At 42.9% G+C, this 20,623-nt stretch overlaps 1 protein-coding gene across 3 annotated transcripts in view; it reads right to left on the bottom strand.

Annotated features, from left to right (window-relative positions):
- Positions 1 to 20,623, bottom strand: part of lrp4 (low density lipoprotein receptor-related protein 4) — a 156,530-nt gene that overhangs the window by 10,697 nt on the left and 125,210 nt on the right. For 2 of the 3 annotated variants that reach the window (XM_049561475.1, XM_049561489.1), the window contains exons 15-32: positions 13,614 to 13,790; positions 9,332 to 9,457; positions 8,267 to 8,475; positions 7,957 to 8,038; positions 7,742 to 7,847; positions 7,446 to 7,647; positions 7,058 to 7,247; positions 5,438 to 5,569; positions 4,847 to 4,987; positions 4,676 to 4,762; positions 4,408 to 4,579; positions 4,011 to 4,173; positions 3,042 to 3,267; positions 2,232 to 2,535; positions 1,802 to 2,020; positions 1,557 to 1,691; positions 1,179 to 1,287; positions 679 to 871 (exon numbers count right to left, since the gene is read on the bottom strand). In XM_049561475.1, the coding sequence (XP_049417432.1) occupies positions 679 to 871; positions 1,179 to 1,287; positions 1,557 to 1,691; positions 1,802 to 2,020; positions 2,232 to 2,535; positions 3,042 to 3,267; positions 4,011 to 4,173; positions 4,408 to 4,579; positions 4,676 to 4,762; positions 4,847 to 4,987; positions 5,438 to 5,569; positions 7,058 to 7,247; positions 7,446 to 7,647; positions 7,742 to 7,847; positions 7,957 to 8,038; positions 8,267 to 8,475; positions 9,332 to 9,457; positions 13,614 to 13,790 (2,973 nt within the window). The remainder of the gene's footprint in view (positions 1 to 678; positions 872 to 1,178; positions 1,288 to 1,556; positions 1,692 to 1,801; positions 2,021 to 2,231; positions 2,536 to 3,041; positions 3,268 to 4,010; positions 4,174 to 4,407; positions 4,580 to 4,675; positions 4,763 to 4,846; positions 4,988 to 5,437; positions 5,570 to 7,057; positions 7,248 to 7,445; positions 7,648 to 7,741; positions 7,848 to 7,956; positions 8,039 to 8,266; positions 8,476 to 9,331; positions 9,458 to 13,613; positions 13,791 to 20,623) is intronic. The other variant, XM_049561481.1, reaches the window with a different exon arrangement.

Genomic DNA, 20,623 nt, shown 5'->3' with positions numbered 1-20,623 from the left:
TTCCAGCGCATGCTTATTACACAAAGCAAACATAGGCATGCACAAATTTAGATTCATTCCTTTCCTAAACGCTAATATAAGCTGTTTTACATGTCCATGTGGATACAAAGTGACCAGTAATCTGACAAATCTGCACCTTAGGGATTTCAAAATTTGGTTTTTGTGACCCAAAACACTGATTGGAAGAGGAAATGTATTCTGTGGTGTTGTTATGAAAGGAGGCTGACAAAAATCATTCAGTCTAACATTAGCAAGGGTCACAGATATTCACGAGTCCTATGGATTGCAAAGCAACATCTGATGTTTGTGCACTCTTACAGTGTAACATTTTCAACTCATGCTAATCAGTAGAAGTTATACTGACAGACCAATCAGATGACCACGCCGTACAGAGTGACTGAATATGAACATTTTGGATCAAATTTGTGTAATTTCTTGAGCTTTATGATGACTTTAATGCATTTTCAACTAAAGTATGCGTTGTCTTGATATCAGGTTATTGACTAGACTTGCGACCTGCTCTGCACCCGTGTTCATCGCCTGATTTATTCCACGCTCTGCTGCTTAAGCACTTCACTAGCCAAACACTTTGAGCATCAGAGTCCTCACAGATAGCCATAGTGAGGTCTTTAATTTCCCCTGTGTCATGTGGATGTGTCAGAAGAAGAGCCTCCTTACCTGTCTGCCTGTGAGGTGACACCACTATGATGTCCATGAGGCCCTCCACGTTGGCCAGCACCGTTTCCTTGTTGCGGCCGGTGTGTTTATCCACCCGCTGGATGGACTTTGTCTGCCAGTCCGTCCAGTAGATCCAGCGGTCTTGCTGCGAGAGTCGGGAGAAAGGAGTTAGAGGGGAGGACACCGGCTTCAACTGGGGAAACGAGGGAGAAGAAGAGAGGAGAGGAAAAACACAGACAAGGAGAAGGGGCATGGGAGGAAGAAAGGGAAGGGAAACGGGGAGGAAGAAAAATGAGGGTCAGAGTGGAAAAGAAGTAGAAGAAATGGTTAAGTCGAATGAGTTCAGCATGAGTGGGAGGACGGAGACGGAGAGACGACCAGTGAGAGTCACATGGTGAGCCGATGAGTGAAAGAGAGCAGGTGAGTGGAGGAGGCAGCCAAGAGGAAGGGGTCAGCCCAGTGATTGACAGCTGAGGGTGAGGAGGGATGGGGAGGGGTACCTGTGTGAGGGCGAACGGGTGGGACACGGGACTGACGAGGACCTGGCGCAGTTTCCCATTCAGGTCCGAACTTTCGATCCTGTCCAGGTGGGCGTCCACCCAGAAGATCCTGCAGAAAACATCACAGATTAATAAACACACTTGTCTCTGTAAATACATTGAATATGCCTTCTGACTGCTGTGAAAACAAGAGATTAAACACCCTGTTTAAGGACAAGGACAAAAAGATTGAAAACCATACACTTATCTCAACAAACAAATATCTGAATGCTAATCACTGCACCAACGTGCCACCCAGTCCAATTTGTTTTACAAGGCTACTGTTTGTTAAAAAGCCAGACAGATAGCTCCTTCCACAAACACGCTTCCCTCTCTGACCTTCGTGTGTCGTAGTCCAGTGTGAGCCCGTTGGGCCAGCCCAGATCGGTGTTGATCAGAACCTTTCGGTCCGAGCCGTCCAGGTGAGATCTCTCAATCTTTGCAATGTGACCCCAGTCAGTCCAGAACAGGAAACTGCAGAGCAGAAGCAAAACTGGTGAGGAGACTCTCTATTGTGCAAAGGTTAAAAAACAACCATGAGAAACATCCCGACTAAAACTCCTCACTTAAGACTCCCTCCTCACCCTTTGCTTGGGAACACTGCAATCGCTCGGGGTTCATCCAGACTGTTGTTGACCAGGACTTTGCGGCTCGTTCCATCCAGGCGGGCCACCTCGATGGTGTTGCGCCCGGTGTCGGTCCAGTACATGTTCCTGGCCACCCAGTCTACAGCCAGCCCGTCTGTGGTCTTCAGGCCCTGGCTGATCACCGTCTCCATGCCGCTGCCATCCAAGTTCGCACGCCTATGGAAGAAAGTAAAATTAATGCTGGTAATACTATCTCTCAAAGTAGTAATGTCAAGCATGGCAAACTTTATCCTGAATCTGTACTTGTTTCCACTCTCTACTGCATTTCTAAGTCATCATTAAATAATCAAATCATAATTAATGTAATGAAAGCTATAACAGACATGACAAGTGGAAGTTTGCATGTAGACACTGTTCATGTTCGCACCGTATAACATCCAGGGTGACATCGGTGTAGTAAAGCTTTCCATCCACGCTGTCGTAGTCCAGTGAGATGACGTTGTGTAGCTCGGGCACCGGTACATGCACATCTGTGTGGTCATTGGTGTCGAGGGAGATTCTGCGCACGCTGACGCGGTTGGAGAACAGCAGGAACGACTCCGGGGAGTCGTCACATGACCTGCCGTCTCCCTTGAGCAGGATGCCGGTGGGACAGGCGCAGGACGTGCCGTTGGGACGGGGCAGGCACAGGTGGGTGCAGCCGCCGTTCCTCCTGCCACACTTATTGAAACCTGGAGAGGACAGAGACAGGAGGAGTGATGTAAAGAAACACAGACACCCTGCCGAAACAGAATGTGCGTGTACTCGAAGATGATTTCAAATGTTTTGAGGCAACTTGTAATTACTTGTCAATCACCAGGTGAGCGGCACATTATACAAACATCAGAAGCTAATTTGGGATCATCATGTAAGGAAACCAAAAATAGAGGAGGAGTTGCTGTAGTGAGAGTGTAACACAGGCCTCTGAGCAATCTGAGAAATTCAGTAAGCTGTTTGATCAGCTGTGAAACGGAATCTGAATCCATTGTGTCGAGGAGGTCAAGAGATATTGACTAGGAGACGGAAATTAAGGAAATGAGCAGTATAAATAGATGAAAACATGCCGGGCTATTATAATTGATGCAGTCACACAGCAGACTGTCGCTTGTGAACTAATTGGTGTTGAGTCAAACGACAACACAGCGTTTTATTATGAGCATAAACATTCTTTCATTCATACGACAGTCCTCAGACTCACCCAGAGGCCTCTCCCTGTCCACAGCCTGGATGTCCATCAGGCCTGGCAGGTTGGCTCGCACCGTGATGGTGTTGGTCCCCGTGTTCTTGTCAGCTCTCTGGATGCTGCGACTCTGCCAGTCGGTCCAGTAGATGTGGGAGCCCAGCAGGGTTAAACCGTACGGGTGCTGGACTGGAGTCACGAGGGTGCGGCGATTCTGCCCATTCAGGTCGGCCGCCTCGATGCGCTGGAGAGGACCAGAGAAAAGAGAGGGATTATCACCGTGACTCCATTAATGTCTGATGCCCTTTATCTTAATGCATTTACATTTGAGTCAATTAGCGTTTCGCCGTTTAACCTTTAAATCTCCACTAATTTCTACAGACTTTAATCGTCTTTATATGCCTTGTCTGTTTTTAATTAAGTTGGTACATCATTATGAACGGTCCAAAATTGTTTTACTACTCTTGCATGCGTTAATTTCATTCTCTTGTTACTCTCTGTGAGGCCCTTGTCTAAAAAGTGCTATACAGATATGGATTATTATCATTTTGAACAGTTCCTCTGATCCACAGTGACCTGCACTGAGTGTAACAGCAGAATACAGTCACATTCTGGGTACACCAACATTACAAGTCCTTAAAGGGGCTCTATTCAAAATTCAGAGCGGATGACTTTCTGGATAAGGTTCCTAACTTGGAGGAGGCTGAGCCAAAAGTTAGCAGCTAACATTGTTAACTCCACGTTTGCACACTGAGTCCAAAACTTTAGTCCGTCATTAAAACTTTCAGAACAGGTTTGATTTTCTGCTTTTATCTCATCGGTCAGAGTCTTTAGAGACATTTGACCGAGAATCAGTGAAGAAAATGTGGCAGTGGGACACAGCCGCGACAAGACAGAGGAACGGGGCGCATATAATCATTTCATAACTCAGATAGATGATTTTTGAGGTGAAAGTTCACGTGAGTGTCATGAGGAGTGGCTGCTGACCTCAGTGTGAGCGTCAGCCCACAGTAACTGTGAGCCAGCCATGTCGATAGCCAGGCCGTTGGGCCAGCCCAGGTTGTTGCTGATGAGGACCAGGCGGTCTGATCCGTCCATCGCAGAGCGCTCCAGCTTTGCATGCTCGCCCCAGTCTGTCCAGTACATATAACTGGAAGGAGAGAGGGACACAGAGGTCAAAGGTCTGACAGACTGGAACTAGGACGTAGTTATACTGATGAGAAAATGTTAGTTCATGAGAGCAAAGAGCATAGATTAGACAAGTAGTTTGGACAACAAATCCTAAACGGTTAGTGGTGGTAATAATCAGTGAAGTGGAAGTCACAGTGCAAAATCTGGTTCCATCTCTACCAGTGTCAAAGCTGTCAAGTTACAGCAGCCTCACCCCATCTCATGGTAGAGGGCGATGGCTCGAGGGCTGTCCAGGCTTTGCCAGACGAGAACTTTCCTCATGGAGCCGTCGAGGTTGGCAACCTCAATGCGGTTGGTTCCTGTGTCCGTCCAGTAGATCTTCCTGCCAACAGCATCCACCGCCAGGCCATCAGTCGTCACCAACCCTACAGAGAGACACAGAGAGAGCAGCAGAGATGGAGTCACGACATTCTGACTGGGTGGAATTAAACAGTATCGTAAATGTGAGCCCTCCTCCTCACCTGTAGATATGATGTCTTCTTGTTCTTTTCCGCTGATGCTGGACCGGCTGATTTTCTTCAGCGTGCTGTCAGACCAGTAGACTTTTCCTGCAGGAGGCGCCACATACACGTGTAAGGACTCGCGTCTAACTTTCAAACAGGCACTTTAAAACTTTGAAAAGACACACGAACCTTCTTTGGGGTCGACCCCGATGGCGATAGTGTTTTTCATGGAGCTGTTGACAGCCAGAACCACGTCAGCAAAGTAGGGGATATCCAGAGACACCATCCTGATGTCCGTTCTCCGTGCAAAGATCAGGAAGCTGCTCATCCCTGCACACACACACATCACAGCACCTTCAAGTGAGAATACAAAGGGGGCTGACATGCTTTCATCTTCCTGGAAGCAAAGGTTTTTAACGTAACCCTTTGAACTCCTCAATGTTTTGGGTTCAGTTTTCTACAGATATTTTTCAAGGACTTTGTCACTGCTGTTGTTTATTAAAATTTGTAGTTCATTCTGAGATAAAAACATTCAAATTTTTGGAACTACATGTCCCCTCATGTCTTTGGTGATGCTAAAACTAAGTATAATGTTGGTTTGGAGGTCAACAAGTTGCAGTATATGTGCGATTTTTAGCATTCATGTCTTTGTATCATGACTAATCTGCACCATGAAGATCATTAGCATTATTAGCTACACCCAGTTACTGTTACTGTAAACATGGGTGAACAGACAACAGTAACTGGATTATTTTTGACACTGAAGATAAAGTATCGTACCAGGCGTGCAGGTCTTCCCATCTGTCTGCAGGTTGATCCCAGTGGGACAGGCACAGCTGGAGGCTTTGGGAGCAGGAGCCAGGAGACAGAGGTGGCTGCAGCCTCCATTATTCACCGCACACGGGTTTCGCACTACAGATGGAGACACACACAACAACTCAACTCACCCACTGTCCTACTTTCTCGGTTGGCTTTGAGGCGAGGGATGGAGAGGGAATGGGAAAAATTGGGGCAAAGAAAACAGAAACACACAACTTCCCTTAAGGGAACATAGGAAAGCCCCACACATCAGTGAGATCAGTGAGGTTTCAGTTTGGTATGAGCGCCTGAGGCTCTCTGGCCTCTCAGCCAGTGATCTGGGTTCAGTTTACCTGTAATCCTCTCAGTGTCAGCAGAGACACAGCATCTGAGCTCTGAGGACAGGCGGCAAAAATCAGAGGAGTGACAGGAGGAGATCTTTATCCTTGTCACAAGAGACTATAAGTCCAACAGGACACCTTAAGTTTAGTGACTCAATTCTCATTTTTATAGTTCATATCTTTGTACTGAGGCACACTGGATTTGAAATGAAATAATGACTATTAGTTTGAAGTGTGTGAAGTGAACTGAAGTGTTTATGGAGGTGATCACAGGTGAGCAACATATAGAAAACACTTCTGACCAATATAAAGATTTAAATTGTGATTATTTTCTGCAAACTACACTGCATTGGTTAAATTAAACATGATATGTTTGTACTAAACATAACTACAAGCTTATTTCCTCACGGGAAAAACAGATTTTTACATTTGACTGACTAACCCTTTACTGCTGTGCACTTTGGCCTCTTAAGCTAACACTAAAAGAACAGGCTGCTCTGTAGCTCAGGACCCTGGAGGCCCATTCGTCAAGCTTGGGCTGAAATGACACTAATGATCGACTGGCTGGAGATCTTACGCCTGTCATGTCTAAAATCCAGCCCGGGGGCTAATCGTGGCCCACAGACTTGTATTTAACAGCTCTCGGATTGTCTTTCAAAATACACTATATCAGTGGGTCTCAAATGGTGTTCTGTGACGCAAATCCAGGTGTGCTGTGGGGTTTTGTGATACCAGGCATTATTATTGCAATATTCAGCTGGGCCTATACAAAAAGTTAGGAATGAATTTTTAATTGACTGTATCACTATGGTGTGCACAGCCATTTCCTTACTACAGAAGCAAACGAATTAAAATAAAACTTTCACTGGGAACCTATTTGTCGCCGTTCACGTGCAGGTATTATAAGTGCTCATCACCCTATCTTACATTGTTTCCCGTTTAAGTGGGTGTGTTACTGGTGCTTCGATGTAATTTCACAAAATTTAAAATTAATTCTTGAATCATTTTGTTCATAAATATTTCATGAGTAGTAGTTAGTTGTCAAACATTTACGTAGTGGTAAGAGCGATAACACACGTGATAGAAGCTCTTGTGCACAGATATAAATAGAGGTGTGCCTTGAGATCGTGGCTTGCCCTTTGGTGTGCCTTGGTCACAAAACGTTTGAAAACCACTGAACTATTTCAGTAACACAATATTGGTTTATCAAAACTATCAACTGTATATGTACGCTTCAGTCTTGCTCTAAACGCACACAGACCTGTCTCTCTGTGCCGGTGAAACATGTGAATGTCCATGAGGTTCTCTAGGTTTTCTGCCAGTGTGTGCCGTCCTAAGCCAGTGAGCTTGTCAGCGCTCTGGATGCTCTTGGACTGCCAGTCTGTCCAGTACAGCTTGTCCTCATGTACAGTCAGGCCAAAGGGATGAGGCAGCTGGCTGCCAATCAAAACCTGAATGCACAAACAGAGGGAGAGCTCCGGTGAGATCTGTGAACATTCCTAAACATCTGCTAACAGTGCTGTTTCCACATAAACAGAAAAACCTGAAAGCAAATCTATTTTAAAGAATTTCTCAAACACATCAGAATAAATACAGTAACACTGTGAGAACAAAAATGAAAGCATTATAGCTATAAAAACACCCTTTACCTGTCGATCAGAACCATCAAAGTTGCCAAATTCAATAGTCTTCATGCCAGCGTCGGCCCAGTACAGGCGTTGGGTCGCGTAGTCAATGGCGAGTCCGTTGGGCCACGTCAGATTAGATGAAATGATGACGATGCGGCTGGAGGCGTCCATTCCTGCACGCTCGATCTTTGGGTTGGCACCCCAGTCTGTCCAGTACATAAAACTATGGAGAAAGAATAAAACAAATGAGAAGGACTGAGTGTGTAACGCAAGCTCAAGTTTATATGTCACTTTTTATAAATTTAAAATCATCTCACCCTCCGATCGGATCAACGACTATGTCTCTGGGTCGGTCCAGGTTCTCCCAGATCAGGACAGTCCGCATGCTGCCATCAGCATTAGACACCTCGATACGATCTGTACCTGAAAAAGACATGACATGACTGGTTGAAATCCCTGAGCACACACTGCTGTGCAGGCGACTGCATGTAAGTATCAGAAATATGATGTAATGTGAAATAAAGCTGTTTACCAGCATCGGTCCAGTAGAGCTTGTTGGTCACCCAGTCAATTGCCAAACCTGCTGGGCTCTCCAGACTGGTGTCCACCACCACCTGGGAAAACAGGGACAACATAGATTTTAATTCCACCAGTTCTAGTTTCAATCAGACGCTACACCTACATTATCTTGTACAGAGACCAGATGTTGCACTTTCACATCCGCCCCAGCAGATGGCAGTATTGCATAAACTTAAATCCTGCTGCTCCCCTTTGTAAAGTCCAGGACAGACGAGAAATGACCGATCACTGCGGGGTTCAGTCAGACTGTACATGTCACTGACCTCCTGCTTGGTGCCATTCCACAGTGCTCTGTTAATGGAGTCAGTGGTGACGTCTGTCCAGTAGATGTAGCCGTCTTTGTCATCCCAGTCCAGTGCCACAGCGTTGCGCACGTCAGCCAGAGGGATGACGTCATCGGACATGTCCTCTGTGTCGAAGCTGATTCGTCGGATGTCCGTCCTTCGGGCAAAAAGCAGGAACTTGTCAAGACCTGATTAAAGACCAAAGGTCTTCTGTCAGTCTTCTAGGTTTAACAGTGGGGTCAACAGTGAACACAGCAAAACAGCACTGACACACAGACAGCTATCAGCCTCACCACACTGACTGAATAATATCTGAAAACATAAACCTCCTCTGATATAATTATCTAGAATAACGACAGTAAAAGAAATGTTTGCATGACTACAGGTTGTGTAAATGTCACATAATTCTGTTTCAAGCAATGCAACTGTCACAGGTTGCGGGGAAAAAAGGATTCATTAAAACTTTGCCAAAATAAAGTCAATATTTTAGTGCAGCACTTCTTTAGTTGCACTGAACTGGAACATGTAATTGAACTTGTTCCATTGGTTAAATTTCACTTAACTGGATGTCGTGTAAATTTAGTTTCCTATTACAGCCGACACCTTGAGACTGATCAGGAAGATTAACAGCGTGTTACAGGATTATCTTGACACTGACACTCAGTGACTGACTTACTGACACTGACAGTTCAGTCAATAAGAAGTGCAGACGCTTCCTAAGCTACTGCTGAGGGTTTGTCTTTAAACTTTATGAGCCACAGGAAAAGATTGAGACCATGTGGCAGACGATAAGAGGTGACATTAAACTTTTTTTTTCCCCTAATAAAAATTCATTAAAAAATAGTGAATTCAGCCACCAGGACACAAACATAGCTGTGGGTGTAACCGCTTACAATTACAGAAAATATCAAACTATATTCAAATGCATTCAATAAAACTGGTAACTGGCTACAACTGTTGTTACTGTTTCATAAATATTACACTAACTTAATTCATTCACTTAATTATGCCACAAACTGCAGTTCCAGATGTTGAGGGTCTCACCGTTGGCACAGTTGTAGTGGTCCACCTTCTTGAAGCCGGTGGGACAGGCGCAGGTGTGCGTCTTGTTGCTGGGGAGACACAGGTGGCTGCAGCCTCCGTTGTTGGTGCCACAGCGGTTTCTGCCTCCTGCAGGAGAGACGGACACACACAGCTCAGGGTGTGATGATGGACTGTGTGCGTAGAGACATCTTAATATATTCAAATATAATTAATAATATTTGGTACCCAACCAGGACCTTGGCTGCATGCTCTCTCTCTCTCTCTCTCTCTCTCTCTCTCTCTCCTTTAATGCTTTGATATGAGGATGCAGTGAACACAGTGATACCTGTTTCATGCGTGGCCACTCTAAAAATATCTTGAGGAACATCTTATAGTAACAAAATAAAATGAGGGAACGAAATTCATTGCCCAGGTCCAGCAGCGTACTGAACAAATGACATTTTAAGATAGACCTATAACAAATAAGTGAATAACCTAAAAGCCTATCATCAATAGAACACATAGTTAAAAAACAAAGCAGCATGTATTATAGTGCATAACAGTGCATCAACAGCTGCATGCAGTCGCAGCAGTACCAAGTGCAGAGGACAGACTTTAAGCCAGAGTATTCATAAGCCTCACAGCCTCTAGGAAGAAGCTGCACTTTAGCCTCGTTGCTGTTATAGAGCAGGGGTGTCAAATATACGGGCCAGGGGCCAGAACTGGCCTGCCAAAGAGTCCAATCTGGCCCACTGGATGACCTTGCACATGTAATAGTGATGCACTTGTGAAGGCTAAGAGGTGCCAGGTTTCGTGATCAAGGTAAAAATCAAGTTGTTATTTTTTTCATGTAAAGTTTTTCACCCTGACCAGAATGTCAGGATTACTACACAGGAGTGGAAATGTACAGAAATATTGTTGAAATTGAATTTATTCTTCTGAAGACATCACAGGCTGCTTTGTAAATGGATTAGCATTTTTATAATGTACTTCTTTAAAACAAAAAAAGGGAGGTGTTTGTTATGTATAGGACATTATGCAGTGGTTTTACTGGTCCAGCCCACCTGCGGTCAAATCGGACTGCATGTGGCCCGTGAACTAAAATGAGTTTGACACTCAGGAATATGCTTATTCAACAACAATGTCCCCTCCTAGTCTTGATCCGGCTCATCTATCTATACATTTTTATTAAATATACATGTGGTAAATAGGGGAGGTGCTAATCCATTAATAATTTTGTGAATTAAATAAGCTTTTGAGTGAAATTTAACCAGCAAATAAAGACCATATTTAGGAAATATACTACAATGATGATCGCTTTTCTTACTATATGTCAAAAACTCTGTCTGTGTGTCTGTTCCATGTTTTTCTCCTCACTGACTTGGTCAATCCATGTGAAATTTGGCACAGTGGTAGAGGGTCATGGGAGGATGCCAATGAAGCAATATTACATCAATTGGCCAAAGGGGGGCGCTATAGCAACCGATTGAAATGTCAAACTTTGAATGGGCATATCTCATGCCCCGTATGTCGTAGAGACATGAAACTTTGCACAGAGATGCCTCTCCTCATGAGGAACACATTTGCCTCAAGAACCCATAACTTCCACTTATATAGATTTTCCACCATTTTGAATTTTTTGAAAAACACTTCAAATGGATCTCTTCCTAGGAAGTTTGAGCGATCTGCATGAAACTGGGTGAACATAATCTAGGGAGCAATATCTAAAGTTCCCTCTTGGCAAAAGTTGGAAAACTTACTAAAACTGAGCTTCTATAAGGCAATGACTTTAACCATCTGCCTTTCAACGTGCTACCTCAGCTACTAATGTACAGTTTTAGCCCACTAACTATCCCACTATTGGCAATGGTACTACTGTACTTTCAATAAAGCAATCGTGCTATCAAATTCACAAACACTCTGTCTGAATACATTGCTCTTCTTAATGGGTTCAGTTGACTATTTAACCTGCAAATTCCTATGACCTGTATCCCAAACACACACCATGTGAAACTGTACGTGGGCAACTGTGCACTCAGTGGGTATGGACTAGTAGGTTTATGATCTTGGACCTTGAGAGCTTGTCTGTACACAGATTGTAGAGGCTTTATTATTGTGTCAGAGGCCGAGAGGTTAAACAGTATTTTACGTGTGAGAAAATCAAAGGACAGAATATTTTTCCGTTTTAAAAATACAATCAACTACACAGCCTCTGCAGAGTTTCGGTCATCTGTTCTAAATGTCACACAGTGCGTCTGGATTTCACTCCAGCTTTGAAGCCTTTGTTCAATTGCTGCAGAGTTCAGATGTGTTCCACTCACACGATTCACTGAATCTACACCAAAACAAAAGGAATAGTTCCTGACCTCCCTCTGCCAACACAGAGGCAGCTCATAGTTTATATTGGTGTCCGACTGTTAGAATATTTTATCAGCATGTCAACCAAAACTTTCTCTTGGCCAGACCTCAAGTTCAACACGGTGTGTGAGCAAAGAACACAAGTCTTTGTTATCACGCTGATAAAACACCTCAACCGGCCCGTTCACCACATGGTCCAACACTACAGCAACAAATCATTCTATCATCTCTGACGCTGCCACCATGTGGGAAAAAAGTCTTCACTTCTGTGCACAATAAAATCCTTTGAGAAGGCTCCTAGTTTCCGTGTGTGCGCGTCAACCCGCTCATCTTCCAGCCTCTAATGTCGAGTTTAATTTTTTTGTTGTTCAGCATTTTGTTTTCCTGCCTGCTGCAAGTCAACATGATCTACTGCTGAAAGCTGCAAAAGTGGATGTTTTCAGAAATACTTCCATTGTTTTAACCCACAATTCACCCACACACACAAAGAAACAACCACAGACAGATTTGAAGGGATGTGGGATGAACCAGTGGCTATATAAGGAGCCTCTGAGCCTCATGAATGGAGAACACTGGTTTTCCTTTGCTTTCAGCTCCAGCTGAGATCATGTACAGTATAATATCTCTGCACGCCATTTCATCCATATATTGCACACCATACGTTGTGTGTTTTTGTCACCAAAAAACAGGTGGAAACATCAAAATGCATTCATCTAAACCACTGAAACAACAAGTGTGTTTCAGACAGCTCACTGACGTCACAGCAGAGCTTTTCCGAAAGACTTTGAGTGCTACACACAACTACCAGCTCAAATTACTGATAATTTTGCGTTTTGCCTCTGACTGAAAAACACAGAATGTAACATCAATATGGGCTTCTGCCATTTCTCACTGCTGCTTGCACAAAGCTCAGAGCTGTGTATTGAATCCTTCCACTGCAAAGCTATTGATTGCTCTGTTTCAAGTCACTGTTTTGTGACCTTCCTGTCATTTGACAACAATGGCAGAAAAAATATGATCATCACACTGACACAGCCTTTGATAAAATGTGTTGAAAGAACTGCAGAACAGTTTGTTCTGGCTTCAACAATGTTGCAATTCCACCTTACATTTAATTTCACTCCCATCTGTCTTCTGATCCTCCCACAGAGGACTCTGTCTGCTCTTACTCAAGAAGTGTACCAATAGTTATTGCAAAATTTCAGGGAATTTTAAATATGGCTGCTCCCTAATAGTCAACCAGAAAGGTCATTAGTTGGCAAGATTTCATTGTTTGCTTAGTCGCAGAAAAAACAAAACAACAAAAAAAAAAAGAAAAAAAAGAAAGAAAAGAAACTCTATCAAGAGCAGCCAAAATAAATCAAAACCTATATGACTGGACCATGTGGGAATTTAATTTGAAAGGACAGACACAGGAAGTGTCCACGCTCAGCAGTCAGACAGGAGTCGGGTTAATTTCCAGGGCTGGTACCTGCAGTTATTCCACAGGCTAGTTAATAACATGTCGGGCAGGAAATCCAAAGTGTGGGATCATTTTGAGAAGGTGAAGGACGAACCCAAGGTGATATGTAAACTCATCTTCATTGGTCGACTACAAACATGACGTATCATCTGAAACATGGAAGTAGCTACATGCCCATTAGCCCACAGCGTCATTAACAGGCGACTCGCTCAGTGTGTGACGTGCACTTGTAGATAAAATATAGGCCTATATTAATGAAGGTTCATTAGTACGGTTTGTATTTCTCTGTAATGTTACTGATACTATTCTTTCTCACACCTTCAACTCAAGCCACCAAAATATATCATTTAGTAATTAAATTAATATCAGAAACATGCGGCCGACTAGTTGACTAATGGCCCTAAATGATGACTGTTGGTCGACTTGGAATATTCTTAGTCGGGGGCAGCCCTAGATTTAACAAACTTAAAATGTAGTACCGACCTGCAGGCTGCCTCTGGGGGTGCAGGGTGTGGATGTCCATGGGGAAGTGCAGCTTGTTGCGAATGATCTCCTGGTTCTTGCCGGTGAATTTATTGGCGCTGTTGATGCTCTTGGTGTGCCAGTCAGTCCAGTATAGGCTGTCCTCAAACACTGTGATGGCAAACGGGTGAGGTAGGCCTATGTAAAGAGACAAAAAGAGAGAAAAATGTCAGAAAGGCTGAGAGATGCTCGATGAAGCGTTTAATAAAACCAGAGTCACACCAGTAACATTTTCCAAAAACAATGAGCTGGTTTTTAAGGGACACAAACAAACACAGGCGTTAAATCTGACACCTTCATAATGAACAAAAAATAATGATCCTGTGAAGTTCATGTGCACATTTATATCCAAACATTAAAAAGATGGAAAGAACAAATGCTGCATTTGGCTTGTTCCACCAACGCTCTCCAAACATCCTCCCATTCAGTGCTGTGGGCTTGGCTGATGTCATAGCGTCCCCATTTAGAGCTGCTTTCAATTATTCTGTCTCTCATTGGCCTGTAGCTGGTTTAGTTGTGGCCAGGGCGGCCAAAAGCAGAGACGCTCCATCGGTTTCCTTAAGTAATGTGACTTTTCCATCCAAATTCTGAGATCAAGGACGAGGACAGCCTTTAAACCCGGGTCGGACTGGTACAAGACACTGATACTGGACAGGAAGAGGCCAGTTCTCCTCTTAGTCTACCATGAAATGTTATTTACTTTTTAGATTTTGCTTATTTTACTTGAAGACTTTAATCTGAAGGACAGTCATACTGGATATTCCAGATTTTGTGTGTATACAGTGTGCTTCAGTCCAAAGAACTGGTGTCATTTGATGTCTAAAAAGAGGCTTTTTGAGCTTAAAGGGGAACACCACCTCAATTAAGAATTCCAATGTGTTATTTCCATGGCCTAGGAAAGTTTAATCAATATTTGTAGGCATGTGTTTCTCTCTCAGAGCCAGAAACCAGATAAGTGGGTCTCAAACTTGTGAGTCATCAAGTATGAAGTCTGGAGCTGCTTCATAGACAATGAATGCGGACCGACAGAGTATTTGTTTTCTTTTTTAAACTCAAATGAGCTTTACTCTACTGCAGTGTTCTCAGTTCTGAAACAAAAAATGTACCCATATGCTCAGAGCAATCCTCTGGGTGCTCTCTGTGTCATCTAGAACATCTTTACCGATTCACTGGGATGCACGATAATATCAGCATGTCATCAGCCAATATCAGAATCGGAATCGGCCAACATGCTTTTTCTTATTTTGCACAATGAATAAATATTACAAACATTGAAAAGTGGTATATTTCATGTCTCCATCTGCTGGTGGGACATCATATACATGTATAATATGATGTTAATTCCACTACAGAAGAGACTTGATGATCACTAAAATTAAGTGGGGAAAAAATGGATATATCGATAACAGTATTGGTAAGTTTTTATTTTGGATGTTGGAGAGTTGCTCATGTTTACCTATATTTTTTTACTGTCTTTGACCATTGGAATAACATGTATGAATTTTGAAAATGGACGTAGTTCTCTTTTAAGCACGTAATACTTTGGTCGACATGGGACTTCTCTTATTGGCTTTGTTGTGTTGAATACTTCAAAAACAGGATGCCATAAACATTTCAAAGTAAATGAGAAATACTCAAAGTTACAGTTATAACAGTCTTGCTTAGTGGTTCCCATCTGGACCAGCCAGGGGGTCCAGATTCTCCCATAGTCACTAGTTAAGGTCCACACAGTTTAATGTATTCAGCATCATACTTGCGTTTGGACATGTCGTCCAGCTAGTTTGCTGTCTCTGTCAAGGAGCTGTCCGTTAGTCACTCACTCTATAGCAGGAAACGGCACTTCAAAATAAAAGTTCTGTACCAAAAATTCACTATACCTAAAAATAAAGTGCTTTATTTATGAACTTGACATGTGGCGAGTCACTTGAGGTGCATTCAGAACAGACTCACGACCTGCCAGTTGGGAACCACTGGTCTAGCCGATGTCACTTTGTGTGACATTTTGTCCCGCCCACTTCAAATCAGTAAGAAGAATGCAGAGAAAACATAAATACAAGAATCATTCATGTCTAAAATCCATGTGTCATTGCTGTACTTTTTGGTACCTAAGCGCATGTGGCACTACTGCAACGCCCCTGGTTTGAATCCACCCTGGGACCTCTCCTTGCATTTCCAAACTGTCTCTGCTCTGTCAAATATGAAGGCAAAAATGCCTAAAAACAATCACAAAAAGAAAAAAAATATTTATTACAATGTGTTGTTCCAACTTTGGCAGATCATAACGTGCTCCTATAAAAACCCACTGCTTGTGGTAAGTGAAGCTGATTGTGAAAATAAGTTTCAGGCCTTTGGCTACATTTAAAACTTAAACTGAGGCTTTGAATGTCTGACTGTTTTTGTCTTTGTAAAAACTGTTCACTTGTGTCCAAAAGCATCAGTGTTCACATCCTCTATCAGTGCAACCCTGGCCTAAATACTAACATGTGTAACAGGGAACTCCTCGCAGATTTGGCTCCACTGGGAACATCTGCTCGGGGTGACTCCTCCACACTCGTCCAAAAACACATTCTCTTTCTCTCTCCAGCTTAATCCTCCACCGGTGAAGTAGCTGCAAAACCAGTGTGGACGAGAGCGCTAAATGGCTGGAAAAAGTGATTTCTGTGACTACACAGGGCAGCGGCGGCGGTGGTGGTGGTGTGGCGGGCGTGCTGGCGCAGGGCTTTTAAAAACAGCGCTGCTCATTTAATGACAGTGTTTTACAGCACGGCACAAATGTCAAGTGGTAAATGGCTAAAAATGGAGAGAGACCAGAATGATAACGAGCCATGAGGACCAGAGTGATTTTGTGCGTGTGTGTGTGTGTGTGTGTGTGTGTGTGTGTGTGTGTGTGTGTGTGTGTGTGTGTTGGAGTGTAAAGATCAATGATTCAAAAGTTTTATCATTTTAATCTTTTTATGTATTTTATGAGCAACAAACTATTTAGTAATGCCTATTTGGTTGGCACGTACATTAGTGCAGAATGTATTTTACCTCAGTTTACCCTCAGAAAATGTTTCCTAATAGCTCAAAGCTTTGTTAAAAGTTGGAATTAATTAAATTATCTAGAGCAAGCAGAACTCTTCGTGAGTGTTTTTCGCCCCCTCAGCAACAGTTTGTGGAGTTTGAGTCCCTAGCAGAGTAACTGATCAGATCACATCAATGGATGAGAGGAGCAGCTGCTGCAGAGGAGAGTGAAAGCAAACCTTTACACCCAGCACAAAGAACAGTTAAGTCTCAATTCACAGCATCTGACATTAGGCTACTTCACCTGAACTCACAGTACGCTCTGCGCTCCCAGACTGTGACTTGTGGCCCAATTGTTGAAAAACGTGCGCTAAAGTGCACTCTTGGCAGCCAAAATGCCCTCCTGGGAGCCAAAACGCGCGCTAAAGTGCCCTCTTGGCGGCCAAAATGCCCTCCTGGGAGCCAAAACGTGCGCTTAAGTGCCCTCTTGGCGGCCAAAATGCTCTCCCGGGAGCCAAAAAACAACAAACTGCCCTCTTGGCTGGTTAAAACATTACTGTTGCAATGACTTTTATGTTGGGCCCTTTTCATCTATATTGAGACAGAACTATATCTCACAGAACCAGTTTGGATTATCACCATATTAGCACCAGATAATATGGTGTTAAAATGCACTAGAATACAGGAAATGGCATCTACTTAATTGAAAATTTTCGGGGGGAGGACCCCAAGACCCCCCCAGGTATTTATTTCTTTCACACATCCATGTCTCTGTGTGTTCTTTATAGTCCAACGTTGAATTTACACAGTTCTCGTGGATGCTGATCCTAACTACAAACTAACTTGTGTAGTCTGTCTAGCTAGTCTGTTTTAAGGCTATGTAATGTGCCATTTGTATAACATACAAACATGTCTAAAGTGCCCTCGAAAACACACAGAACTTAGTGCCCTCTTCAGTGGCGAGAACGCGCTGTATGTGCCCTTTTTTTTCTTTTCATCCCGGCCCTTCAAAAAGTCTGTGCACGCCACTGGTGCAATGAATAACCCAACGGTGCATATATTCCAACATGAGCTCCGAAAACAGAAAATCAAAACATTGCGGTTGATGTTATTATAGCAGCCAGCTATGAATAAATGAATGAGGTACAAACAAAAATTACAAACTGTACTTCAGAAATGCCAAAGATATGTAGACACAGTGTCGCCAGTACAGTTTGTCCACCACAGAGCATTGACAAGTTTATTTTTTAACTGTAAAATGTCTCTCTCATTACTTGATCTTCGTCTTGATCACAGTAATTCAAGAACTTGTTGGTACAGTTCACTCCTTGGATCCCATCTACTAAAATGTGGATGTCACAGACTGTTGCCCTGCAATGCTCAAAGAGGTGGGTGTCTGATTTTAATTAAAAGATGGACAGATTTTGGAAGACATGGAAAACACTTTATGGGCTGCCTGTTTTTTTTTTTGTTTGGTTGGTTTTTTTTAATTAAAAAAATTCTGTATTAATTTATCAACTTGTTAGTGATGTGTTGTATTTAATTTCCTGTGGACTTGGACCTTGATGACTACAATTGCAACGCATGCCAAGCAGAAAGCTCCAGGGCTGATAAATGAAGCCAATGCAATAAGTACCAAAAATGGCAGTTCCTTAAATGGCCACTTGAGGCTGGCTCCAGAAGAAGAAATGTCCAAGTTTACAGCAGAAATAAGCAGGTTTACAGCCTGGTACAAAAATCTAATTTGGTCTCTACAGCTAGTTCCCTATTCATGACAGCTATACGGGGGGGTGAACATTTATGTAATGCACCCGTTTGTATTTTTGTTTAAGGCTTAAAGTTGTGCATATTTAAAGGCAGGGCCACATGAGTGACAGGCTGTCCGCGAGGCGTTGCAATGGTCTATAAGACAGATCCAGCCCTCACTCCTCCAGAGCTCCACCCTCTTGTCCAGAAATGATCAATTCTGGCTCCAAAAAATTAGACTTTTACATCACGGTACACCTTGAAACCGGTATATCACTGCAACCCTAGACCGCACAGGGAACGAAAACTTGGCTTTTTCATTCAATACTAAAACTGGACATAAACGTGTGGAGGCCTCTTTTCTTCATATTGTATCTGCCTACTACTTGCACCCGAGTAGGGTTGATTATTATAAGTGCTGATACAATACCTGAGTTTTGGTACCAATCCCAAAACAATATTCTGGATTAAAAAACAGACAAAATCATGATTCAAATCAGGAACCGTTTGGTCAGAGAATATTAAAAGAAGTGCAAAGTAATTCTGTGAGTTATTACAAAAAATAAACAGTAAAGACATGTGAAATCAATGTGTGTGAAGTTTTCCGTATCGCTCCTCCACAGACAGGTCCAGGTGTGTGTGAGGTGATACCGGCTGAATGTGTGTGTTTTCTGATCTTATCCTAACATGAGGGAGACAACAGTGCACCCTCTTCCTTCCTCTGAGTCATCCACATCTACGAGGCGCCTGGTTTTGATACGGTCACCTTCTTCTTTGTCGTCTCTGCGCCCCCCCCACCCCCACCCCTCCTGCTCCTGTTTTCCGGGACAGCTGGAGGAGCAGCTGCAGGCCGACAGGGCATCAAACGTCCCACCAGCCTTCACAGTAATGTCCCCTTTAACCTACATGTGGCACTTCCCAGTCCTTTCACGCCTCGCCTGAATCTGTCACACTCTCTATCTACAGGTCATTGGCGACACCTCACCTCCAGGTGGACAGAAAGCTGCTCAGCTTACAGCGTGATGGACTGCGACATGGAGAAAGTTTGGTGGTAAACTGTTTGATGTTTCCTTCTTGAAACACATTCCTCTTTAAGCTAACTGGATTTTTATGTCATTTACAAAAAGACAAACCAAGTAAAACTACTGTGATGCTACTTTCTGTCGTGTGTGTTTGTTTGTGAAGCTGAATAATAGAAAAGCTCACCCTGTCCAAACTCAGAACTTCTACTGGAAATTTAGGCATGACATTATAAAAACATCATTAAGAAATAGTTAATTGATTGTTAATTACATTTTAGTTAATAGACGTTTTACTGTTATTAATTTGTTTGTTCACAGTTAATTAACTATTAATTTACCATTTATTAATAATGGTTATTACAAAGTGTAACCAAAATGCATACTTAATAATTCACAATACTGAAGCTGAGAGGATGATGTCATCACAAAAATGGTAATAAAACAGACAAATTAATGAAATAAAATGAATCATGAAAACTAAAAGTGAGTCTTGGTCAGCCCTGTGTATGATTTCAGTGGTGAAGGAGACCTATACAGACCATGGGTCTCATTTATAAACATTGCGTATGCACAAAACGAGGCCTGAAAGAGGCATACGCCACTTCCCACACAAAAGTTGTGATCTAAAAAAACAGTAGGGCTGCATCAATTAGTCGACTAATTGATGACTAACAGACTATTAAACTAATCTGTGACTATTTCAGTAGTCGACTAATCAGTTTGAGTCATTTTTCATAGAAAAGTACTATAAAAGTACCCCAAAATACTCTTATTACGGCTTCTTTAGTTCAGATATTGGCAGCTTTATACATTCTCCATGACGGTGAACTAAAACCCTTTGGCGTGAGTATGAAACAAGACATTAGATGACGTAATTTTGGGGTTTGGGAGAGACAGACCGACAATTTTCAACATTTTAACACATTTTTCGATGAAATGATTAGTCGACTAATCGAAGAAATAATCGACAGATTAGTCGACAATGAAAATAATCGTTAGTTGCAGCCCTAAAAAACAGACTCGATGGGACAATCTTTAACTCATGTCTGCAAACATTTTGGAAACGGGAAATTGGCGACGCAGATGAGGTGGGAGCCTGATTGTAGAAATTGTTGAATATTTTTTTGCACATGCCATTATTGGCTTTTGTCTGTACATCCAAGAACAAATGGCTATAATATAATTATGGTTCGGTGGCTC

This window comes from Epinephelus fuscoguttatus, linkage group LG2, assembly GCF_011397635.1.
Source record: "Epinephelus fuscoguttatus linkage group LG2, E.fuscoguttatus.final_Chr_v1".
NCBI classification, from domain to species: Eukaryota; Metazoa; Chordata; class Actinopteri; order Perciformes; family Serranidae; genus Epinephelus; species Epinephelus fuscoguttatus.
Note: the sequence above shows the minus strand (reverse complement) of the source record. Positions and strands in the feature narration are given on the sequence as shown.